Below are 11,832 nucleotides of genomic sequence, written 5' to 3' on the forward strand. Positions count from 1 at the left end.
ACACGCAACTCCTACCCATTCTTCCCACGTACGACACTTGCCTTTTAGTTACTAAATCTAAAATCACTGGCTTTGTGAGTATTGGTGTTCAAGGAAAGAATCACTATTATTATTGCTCATACTTGGGGTTAAGGGTTTCTTCAAATAAATAATAAATCAGAGACAAAACAGGCTTAAAAAGTAAAATGTCAGACTTGCATTCAAAGATGAACTAGAGACTAGAATACATAGAAAATGACTTAATCTAAAATTTTTCCATAGAAAGTCCAGAGAAACATTGTAGCCAAGATATGCATCATTCTCATGCTCTGTTATGGACTGAACACTGGGACATCTGTGAGCCTGTTTACACCTGGTCACTTCATGTGTTTTTACTGATCGGATAGCAATCGGATTTGTTAAAATGGTTCCATTTACACTTGGCTGCATAAATGTGTCTCCGCAAAATGAATATAAATCCAATCTTCAATTCTCATGCTATATCCAAATTTAACAGAGTTCATGTCAACAAAACCAACAGATATGAGCTGCATTTTATTTATCATCAGCTAATTACAAAATCAAAGACCGTAATTTGAGAGAGAGCAGCATCAGCACTGGTAAGATCATTCATTCTTACTACTTTTAAAGAAAATGATTGTGTTTTGAGCGTCTGCGACTTACTTTGAGTTTCATTTGCGGCAGTTTGCGTGTCGGTTTGCTGAAAAGATACTCAGCTACTCATCTGTGGCGATGTGTGTTGTGTGATATAAAGTCAGAATTGTGATATAAAGTCAGAATTGGAAGTTCTAAAGTCAGAATTGTGATATAAAGTGGGAATTGCGAGTTATAAAGTCAGAATATCGTGATATAAAGTGAGAACTGCGAGTTATAAAGTGAGAATTGTGTGATACAAAGTCAGAATTGGAAGTTATAAAGTCAGAATTGTGTGATATAAAGTCAGAATTGGAAGTTATAAAGTCAGAATTGTGTGATATAAAGTCAGAATTGGAAGTTATAAAGTGAGAACTGCGAGTTATAAAGTGAGAATTGTGTGATACAAAGTCAGAATTGGAAGTTATGAAGTCAGAATTGTGTGATATAAAGTCAGAATTGGACGTTATAAAGTCAGAATTGCGAGTTATAAAGTCAGAATTGGAAGTTATAAAGTCAGAATTGTGTGATATAAAGTCAGAATTGGACATTATAAAGTCAGAATTGCGAGTTATAAAGTCAGAATTGTGATATAAAGTGGGAATTGTGAGTTATAAAGTCAGACTATCGTGATATAAAGTGAGAACTGCGAGTTATAAAGTGAGAATTGTGTGATACAAAGTCAGAATTGGAAGTTATAAAGTCAGAATTGTGATATAAAGTCAGAATTGGACATTATAAAGTCAGAATTGCGAGTTATAAAGTCAGAATTGTGATATAAAGTGGGAATTGTGAGTTATAAAGTCAGACTATCGTGATATAAAGTGAGAACTGCGAGTTATAAAGTGAGAATTGTGTGATACAAAGTCAGAATTGGAAGTTATAAAGTCAGAATTGTGTGATATAAAGTCAGAATTGGACATTATAAAGTCAGAATTGCGAGTTATAAAGTCAGAATTGTGATATAAAGTGGGAATTGTGAGTTATAAAGTCAGACTATCGTGATATAAAGTGAGAACTGCGAGTTATAAAGTGAGAATTGTGTGATACAAAGTCAGAATTGGAAGTTATAAAGTCAGAATTGTGATATAAAGTGGGAATTGCGAGTTATAAAGTCAGAATATCGTGATATAAAGTGAGAACTGTGAGTTATAAAGTGGGAATTGCGAGTTATAAAGTCAGAATATCGTGATATAAAGTGAGAACTGTGAGTTATAAAGTGGGAATTGCGAGTTATAAAGTCAGAATATCGTGATATAAAGTGAGAACTGTGAGTTATAAAGTGAGAATTGCGAGTTATAAAGTCAGAATTGTGTGATATAAAGTCAGAATTGGAAGTTATAAAGTCAGAATTGTGATATAAAGTGGGAATTGCGAGTTATAAAGTCAGAATTGTGATATAAAGTGGGAATTGCGAGTTATAAAGTCAGAATTGTGTGATATAAAGTCAGAATTGGACGTTATAAAGTCAGAATTGGAAGTTATAAAGTCAGAATTGGAAGTTATAAAGTCAGAATTGTGTGATATAAAGTCAGAATTGGACATTATAAAGTCAGAATTGCGAGTTATAAAGTCAGAATTGTGATATAAAGTGGGAATTGTGAGTTATAAAGTCAGACTATCGTGATATAAAGTGAGAACTGCGAGTTATAAAGTGAGAATTGTGTGATACAAAGTCAGAATATCGTGATATAAAGTGAGAACTGTGAGTTATAAAGTGGGAATTGCGAGTTATAAAGTCAGAATTGTGTGATATAAAGTCAGAATTGGACGTTATAAAGTCAGAATTGCGAGTTATAAAGTCAGAATTGTGATATAAAGTCAGAATTGTGATAAAAAGTCAGAATTGTGAGTTATAAAGTCTGAATATCGTGATATAAAGTGAGAACTGCGAGTTATAAAGTGAGAATTGTGTGATACAAAGTCAGAATTGGAAGTTATAAAGTCAGAATTGAAAGTTATAAAGTCAGAATTGTGTGATATAAAGTCAGAATTGGAAGTTATAAAGTGAGAATTGCGAGTTATAAAGTCAGAATTGTGATATAAAGTGGGAATTGCGAGTTATAAAGTCAGAATATCGTGATATAAAGTGAGAACTGCGAGTTATAAAGTGAGAATTGTGTGATACAAAGTCAGAATTGGACGTTATAAAGTCAGAATTGTGTGATATAAAGTCAGAATTGGAAGTTATAAAGTAAGAATTGTGTGATATAAAGTCAGAATTGGAAGTTATGAAGTCAGAATTGTGGTGTAAAGTGAAAATTGCGAGTTATAAAGTCAGAATTGGACGTTACAAAGTCAGAATTGCGAGTTATAAAGTGAGAATTGTGTGATACAAAGTCAGAATTGAAAGTTATAAAGTCAGAATTGGAAGTTATGAAGTCAGAATTGAAAGTTATAAAGTCAGAATTGGAAGTTATAAAGTCAGAATTGTGTGATATAAAGTCAGAAGTGGAAGTTATGAAGTCAGAATTGTGGTGTAAAGTGAAAATTGCGAGTTATAAAGTCAGAATTGGACGTTATAAAGTCAGAATTGCGAGTTATAAAGTGAGAATTGTGTGATACAAAGTCAGAATTGAAAGTTATAAAGTCAGAATTGGAAGTTATGAAGTCAGAATTGAAAGTTATAAAGTCAGAATTGGAAGTTATAAAGTCAGAATTGTGTGATATAAAGTCAGAATTGGAAGTTATGAAGTCAGAATTGAAAGTTATAAAGTCAGAATTGGAAGTTATAAAGTCAGAATTGTGTGATACAAAGTCAGAATTGGAAGTTATAAAGTCAGAATTGTGTGATACAAAGTCAGAATTGGAAGTTATGAAGTCAGAATTGTTGTGTAAAGTGAAAATTGGAAGTTATAAAGTCAGAATTGGAAGTTATAAAGTCAGAATTGTGTGATACAAAGTCAGAATTGGAAGTTATAAAGTCAGAATTGTGTGATATAAAGTCAGAATTGGAAGTTATGAAGTCAGAATTGAAAGTTATAAAGTCAGAATTGGAAGTTATAAAGTCAGAATTGTGTGATACAAAGTCAGAATTGGAAGTTATAAAGTCAGAATTGTGTGATACAAAGTCAGAATTGGAAGTTATGAAGTCAGAATTGTTGTGTAAAGTGAAAATTGCGAGTTATAAAGTCAGAATTGGACGTTATAAAGTCAGAATTGTGAGTTATAAAGTCAGAATTGTGAGTTATAAAGTCAGAATTGGACGTTATAAAGTCAGAATTGGACGTTATGAAGTCAGAATTGTGGTGTAAAGTGAAAATTGCAAGTTATAAAGTCAGAATTGTGTGATATAAAGTCAGAATTGGACGTTATAAAGTCAGAATTGTGAGTTATAAAGTCAGAATATCGTGATATAAAGTGAGAACTGCGAGTTATAAAGTGAGAATTGTGTGATACAAAGTCAGAATTGGAAGTTATAAAGTCAGAATTGGAAGTTATAAAGTCAGAATTGAAAGTTATAAAGTCAGAATTGGAAGTTATAAAGTCAGAATTGAAAGTTATAAAGTCAGAATTGGAAGTTATGAAGTCAGAATTGTGGTGTAAAGTGAAAATTGCAAGTTATAAAGTCAGAATTGTGTGATATAAAGTCAGAATTGTGTGATATAAAGTCAGAATTGCGAGTTATAAAGTCAGAATTGTGATATAAAGTGGGAATTGTGAGTTATAAAGTCAGAATTGTGTGATATAAAGTCAGAATTGGAAGTTATAAAGTCAGAATTGGACGTTATAAAGTCAGAATTGGAAGTTATAAAGTCAGAATTGAAAGTTATAAAGTCAGAATTGGACGTTATAAAGTCAGAATTGGAAGTTATAAAGTCAGAATTGAAAGTTATAAAGTCAGAATTGAAAGTTATAAAGTCAGAATTGGTAGTTATGAAGTCAGAATTGTGGTGTAAAGTGAAAATTGCAATCTATAAAGTCAGAATTGTGTGATATAAAGTCAGAATTGGACGTTATAAAGTCAGAATTGCGAGTTATAAAGTCAGAATTGTGATATAAAGTGGGAATTGTGAGTTATAAAGTCAGAATATCGTGATATAAAGTGAGAACTGCGAGTTATAATGTCCAATTGTGACGGAAAAAAGAGTTTGTATCATGCAATTCTGACTTTATAAGACGCAATTGTGAGTTTATATATTAAGTCAGAATTGCGTGATACAAACTCGCAATTGCGAGAAAAGTCAGAATTGTGCAAAAAGTATAAAGTCACAATTCAGATTTTTTTCTCCCAATTGCGAGTTTGTATCACGCAATTCTCACTTTATAATTCACAATTGTGAGCTTAAATCTCGCAATTCTGAGGGAAAAAAAGTCAGAATTGTGAGACAAAAAGTCGCAATTACCTTTTTTATTTTTTTATTTAGTGGCAGAAACAAGCTTCCATAATATATAGTCCTATAACATGCTCTCACACATTTATTTTGTTTCATTTTTGGAGGAGTAAAATTTACAAATGTGATTTCAACAACCAGATGCATTTACACTTGTCCAGTTTCGTTTGGAATGAGTCTCAGACCACCTCCTGAAGTGATCGGTTTTAAATCCGTCTCAAAAAGCATTTATACCAGGTCTTTTCTCAGTCAGATCAGAGAAAACGCAGGTGTAAACCAGATGTAAACTGCCCCTGTGCTGTTACATGCAAATTCTACAGCCCTTTGTGAAAATTAAAGAATCGATTCCAAATGCATTATGGAAAAATCAACAAGGCAATCTGAGATGCGATGAGGGACATCTAGCACTGATAAAACACACACACCCTTAAACAAACAATAGACAAAGAAAGACAGAGAAGATACATTCCAAAGATAGACCTGAAGATATGACCCGGGCCTTCATGGGACCCGATGATATGTGATACATGAGTCATTTACCTTATGACAGGTCGTAAAAGACGGACGTAAGGGAATGGGAGGGGGTTATGTGTGTGTGTGTGTGTATGTGAGTGTTTGTGTGGCTGCATTGTCACAAACTGGTTTTCTCGTGGAAAAAAAAAAAAATCGGCTGCCTCCTTATCATGTGGAGACACGAACGGCATTCCAGCCCGCCAAACAGCCTACACACTCGTTTTATTTGAATCAACATGACCCTGCAGGGCGGCCTGCCAGCGAACGGTGCACTACACGCGCTCTCTGTCTTTCTCTCTCTACGCAGTACACTATGTTCCTGGCCTGGGCTCAAAAATGTGTTCACCCTGCACTGGCTCAAAATGAATGGAGGAGTACACAAACTTTTCGCTCTATCAAATCTATCAATCCAGACGCGTCATATAGGGGCAGATCCCAAACCAGCGGGAACAGGACAATCACGGAACCGAAAGGAGAGGGATGCCAGGTCACAATAAAGTGTGTCATTGCTAAGGACGCCCGAGTTCAGTTTGCAATTGCAGGAAGAAATAAGGAAATTGATTATGGGTAAAAACATGGTGTAATTAATTGAGAAATTAGCATGCAAGAAACTCATTATGTCTAGACGCATGTCTGTTTTTCCACTCTTCCTGTCAATGGACCCAAAATGTTTTTCCTGCGAAAGCCGGGCAAGAACACAATCGTTTTTGTTTTTTTTAAACAAATGGTTTCAATCTTGAATCCAGGAAGTAGTGCTGATTTAAAGGACAATTTCAATTTTAAAAGGAGGCATGGGAGTAAGTGCTAAACATAGTTGTGATTTGGATGAGTCAAAGCTGATAGACGTTTCAGATAAAGAGGTTTAAGCATCCTTCATTCAAACCCTTAGTGACACCTTGGGAAAATTCAAAAATTATGTTTAAAAGATGTTTTACATTAGTGGTTCTCAACCTTTTTTTCTTTTTTTCCCCACCAAAAAACTGGTCTGCTCTGGTCAGCAGGCAAAAAACAAAATGTCAATGTTAAATGCACATAATTCTTCCCATATCTTCTGGTGTTGACGTCAAAGACGTTCAATTAAACTCTAGGGTATTTTGGCACAAATTCATCTGTCACAAATTATGCATCAGTGACATGCCCTCATCCTATATACCATGAACAAAACTATATGATCCAAAAACTACATTAAATATGGGTTCAACTCACAAAGATAAACATGATTTGCACCAACTACAATGTGTTTTACTGAGAGTAAGATTAATTATTTAATTAATTATTAATGTTTTAATTATTTAAAAAACAATATTAATATTTTAATGATTCATTTAATTTATTTTTAAATAAATAAATTCTTATATTGATTTTATGAATTTTATTTTTCATTCTCAATTACATCTCAATGTTTTACTTTAAGGGATTTGCTGTTTTCTTTTGCATTGAGTAAAACATTGAGGTTGAATTAATAATATTTATAAAACCCAATATAATATTAAATATATGTATAGTAATACATTAAAATGAATAAGTGATAAGTATATAAATAATGAAAACTTTTAAAGGAATATCTGTTTCAATGTTTTAATTAGTTAAAATAAATATTTTAATATTTTTAATATTATTTAATTTTAATAAAGACAATTATAAGACTTAAAGTATTAATTTTTAAATGTTATTTATTTCTTTATATATATATATATATATATATATATATATATATATATATATATATATATATATATATATATATATATATATATATATATATATATATATATATTACACACACACAAAACCAAATTTTATTTTATTAAAACCACAATTTATTCAGATACCTTGAACATTTCATTCATTAATACAGTTTATTCACTATAGATTAAAAAAATGGTAATAAAATATGACAAGATCTCAGAGTTAATTTGTGTCAGAAAAAAATAATCTTAATTATGTCAGATAACATGATCAGATCAAAGTGTCTGAATAATTTTTGGTCCCAAATGTTTATAAATTTTACTGATAGTCCACTGTATGAAGAATTTTTGGGTATAATATGTCACAGTTTACTTTATTTTGCTATCCTCACTTACATAAATGAACTATACTGTCCTGCACCCACTAGTAAAAATACAATTTTTGGTTTGACTATATATGCGCGTTTGTGTTTCTGTTTACATTTGTACAGTATGCCAATTTAGGGTGAGGCAAAACTAAATGAGAACCACTGATCAAGACTGTAAAGAATCCTTCACCTAAATAAAGGCTAAAAGATTCAATGTAACATTTCTAATCTTTAAGAATTGTGTTGTTTAATTTTTTTTTTGTTTTGTTTTTTAATCAAATGACCCAAGCATTTCCGATGACAAAGAAACTCTAAAAATCTGTATCTGTATCTTTGAGTGTGTTATCAAATTATTATTTGGATCTATGCCACATGACCAGAGTAAACTACAATGAAACTTTTGAATGTTTAAGCAATGTGTGATGCGACACCTTCCAACTATTCCAACTATTAATTAGTCAATTCACAGCTGTGTTTATGCAGTGCTGCATAACATCCCTTTAAGAATGCAGAAGAATAAAAGAATGAGGTTTTTATATATCACTTTACTATGTACTACTGTTCACCCAAGCGCTTTACAATCATATTTGACTAGATAGAAGGAACTATCTATCCAGCACAGTCTGAAGGGAACTGCAGTTCATGCCAGTAATCTTGAATTGTACCATTATGACAATACAATGTATCATGCTGAATTATGATAATTATGGTCAAAGATCACTAGCATAAGACAACTAGACTACTTCATGATGTCATTGCTGATGACACAGATGTTGGGAATAACATTCCTGGAATAAAACATCAAATCAGGATTTATTTGAAATGATTCATCCCAAAATGAAAATTCTATCATGATTCGCTCACCCTTATTTCAATCCAAAACTGTATAACTTGAACACAAAAGAAGATATTTTGAATGATGTTGCAACTGCTTTGTCCAAATACAAATGAAAGTCAAATGGATGATGTTTTTGACCTTACTGACTTTCTTTGTATATGCACAAAACGGCTATAACACTCTTCAAAACATAAACATTCTGAGATACTGTCAGATAATATGTATTACACATAATATGGCGTTATAATATGCACAGTGGAAATTAATAATGCATTGTGTGCAATGGTAAAACAACAGATTTGTGTTAGACAAGCATTGATTACATTTTACACCAATGTCTTACTACTTCATTTCACGTGTCAGGTGGTTGTGGAAAATAATATGACATTGAGCCACATTTGATCTTATATTCAGATGACTTGAGCGACACATGTACTCTACAAAATGTCAAATATTAATACACCAATACCAAAAAAGGTTGCAAATATATATATATGGGCCAGAGGTCAATCCTAAAAGGAGCAGGGACATTGAGAACCCTGGTGAAGGCTCAAAACGTCTTGTCTGAGGAATCATAGCGCCCCCTACTGAACAACCATGTCCAGTATATATCTCACCTAATCCAAAGTTTTCTCTTTAAATCTGTCTTTTAATCATTTTTCTTTTTTTCGCTATTCTAAAATATTTGTTTTCTTCTTTTTTAAGGTTAACATGAAATTACTTTAATACATGTAAAATTATTCTGCCAATGTAAAACTATAAAACATACTTACCAGAACAGAATTTATACAGTCACTGTGCTCTTTTGAAGCTGATTTGTCCTCCTCTAACTCACTGTCTGAATCAATAGAGGGCAGGTCATCTGTCTCTGAGGGCAGTGCAGCAGATAATATCATGTGTTATCTGGATTACATAACAAGGCAGTGCATATTAAACTAGTTATGAACTTCTAGAACTGCAGCCAGAGCAGAAGGATTTGATTGGATTTTTACATCATTCCACAGTCCTGATAGCACTTGTCAAGCAGTGCTGGGTGTAATTAAAGGGTTAGTTCACCCAAAAATGAAAATAATGTCATTTATTACTCACCCTCATGTCGTTCCACACCCGTAAGACCTTCGTTCACCTTCAGAACACAAATTAAGATATTTTTTTATTTTAATTCGATGGCTCAGTGAGGCTTATTCAATTCGTAAAGCTCTGAAGCAGTGTTTTGAAATCAGCCATCACTATATTGTTAAAAAAAAGTCATTATTTTGTTTTTTTTTATTTTTTGGCGCACAAAAAGTATTCTTGTCGCTTTATAATATTAAGATAGAACCACTGAAGTCACATGAACTGTTTCAAATATGTTTTTAGTATGGATCTTGAGATTTACAATGGCATTGCTCTTAATGGAGGCCTCACTGAGCCATCGGAATTTTATCAAAAATATCTTAATTTGTGTTCTGAAGATAAACAAAGGTCTTACAGGTGTAGAACGACATGAGGGTGAGTAATTAATGACATTATTTTCATTTTTGGGTGAACTAACCCTTTAAATTACTAAGTAATCTAATTTTCCCTTGAAAAATAAAGTAAAGGATTACTCTTCATTTTTCTGTAATTTAATTACAGTTACTTCTGATTTAATTGCATTGAATACTTTATAGACTATAAAACGATTCTATAAAAAAACAATAGTGGATTTTATGTTTAAATGTATGTTTTTAATTTAACATTCTCCCTTTAAATACTTTGGTCAGTTCAAAAATAATTTAGGCAATTGTATATTGTTTATTTGTAACTTACCCAACATTGTTGTAAAGTAATAATCACACAACACTTGTTGAGTAATATGAACTTTTATATTCTTTAACTATATATTCTTTTCATATAGAATATATGAAATTAAAAAATTCTGCAATGTACAGCAACTGCATATTTCTTATGATATTTTATAATTTAAAATTTGTATTTCAAAGTGTAAGGATTTTTTTTTGCTTTCACTCTGAGGATAGCAGTTCACATTTTTACTTATAAAATAATTTATAATTGTTTATTTAGATTTAGAATTTTAAATTTTAAAATAGCTGGAAATGATACAGAGAACTTCAAGACAGCCATAAGTTCCATAAACACCTAGAAAACGATGGCAATTTATCCGTGTTAGCCAGTCAGTTAATTTAACTTAGTTGACAAACAGAATTCACAACTACATTTTAAGTTGTGCAAAGCAAAAATATGCATACATGATGGCCCAAAAGCTGTCACACTCACATTGAGACATGGGTCAGATTAAACTCCTGAAATATTCATCTTAATACACAAAACACAACTCTGTTCTTACCTACACCAGAGCTGAACATCCGCAGACTCCTGTAACAGTCAACAGGATGTTGTTTGTGTGCTCTGGGCCGATGCGGTGCCTGTGTGACAGTCAGTCGAGGAGGAGGATGACTATCATTGTCTGCTTCTTCACCTTCACTGGAGCTCCAGGCTATGTGCACCGGATCATCTGTGCCAGCATCTCTTTTCCCTTAAATCAATACATTTATTCAGAAAGGATGCATTAAACTGATCAAAAGTGTCAGAAAAGACATTTATAATGTAATATTTCAAATAAATGCTGTTGTTTTGAGCTTTCTATTCATCAATGAATCCTGAAAAAAATAGATAGTTTCCACAAAAATATTACGCAAAACAACTTTTTTCAACATTAATAATAATCAGAAATGTTTCTTGAGCAGAAAATAATCATATTAGAATGATTTCTGAAGGATCATGTGACACTGAAGACTTTGATCACAGGAATAAATTACATTTTAAATGATATTCAAATAGAAAACAGCTATATTAAATTGGAATAATACTTCATAATAATGAATATATGGAAATATATGGAACAGAATATCTAATTGATGATTTTGTTGCACTTCTAAATCTCTGAATTTCACACTTTATAGATTGATCAATCTGTTTTGTTACCAGTCACAGACTTCAGAGCCACTTTATGTGCGTTTCTGCTCTTCTTCTCTGATTGCAGCTTCTGAAATACAAACACATGACCTTCAGTCCCTGCGTGCAGCACACCAACCCCATTACGTCTATGTACCGTAACACACCTGGATGACAGATGTGTCCAAGAAACTGTCCCCGCAACTCTTCCAGCACTTTGTGGCAGGTGTGGATGTCCTGGCAGAGGCTTTTCCCGCCTTTCTAAAAGTATCCTTCACATCATCTGGGAATAGCACACACCTCATGTCCAGGTTTTTCTTACGCTGAAACCACATACACACAAACATGCATACATTTAAATCTAGACACTTTGAAAAAGCTCAAATAAAACAAAAGGTTAGTAGTTTTGATTTTTGCATTTTACAAAGCATGTTATTTCATGGTATGGTGAAAACATACAGAATGAGTAGGTGTGTCCGAATTTTTGACTGAAAATTATTATATATGCATAGTAATATATT

At 32.3% G+C, this 11,832-nt stretch overlaps 1 protein-coding gene across 2 annotated transcripts in view; it reads right to left on the reverse strand.

The window, feature by feature from the left end:
- Positions 1 to 11,832, reverse strand: part of spidr (scaffold protein involved in DNA repair) — a 60,186-nt gene that overhangs the window by 48,035 nt on the left and 319 nt on the right. The window contains exons 2-5 of one of the 2 annotated variants that reach the window (XM_048173982.1): positions 11,479 to 11,634; positions 11,342 to 11,402; positions 10,704 to 10,892; positions 9,148 to 9,242 (exon numbers count right to left, since the gene is read on the reverse strand). In XM_048173982.1, the coding sequence (XP_048029939.1) occupies positions 9,148 to 9,242; positions 10,704 to 10,892; positions 11,342 to 11,402; positions 11,479 to 11,634 (501 nt within the window). Of the gene's footprint in view, positions 1 to 9,147; positions 9,243 to 10,703; positions 10,893 to 11,341; positions 11,403 to 11,478; positions 11,647 to 11,832 lie in introns of those variants that run through there. The other variant, XM_048173981.1, reaches the window with a different exon arrangement.

Source organism: Megalobrama amblycephala, linkage group LG22 (genome assembly GCF_018812025.1).
Source record: "Megalobrama amblycephala isolate DHTTF-2021 linkage group LG22, ASM1881202v1, whole genome shotgun sequence".
In the NCBI taxonomy this organism is placed as follows: domain Eukaryota; kingdom Metazoa; phylum Chordata; class Actinopteri; order Cypriniformes; family Xenocyprididae; genus Megalobrama; species Megalobrama amblycephala.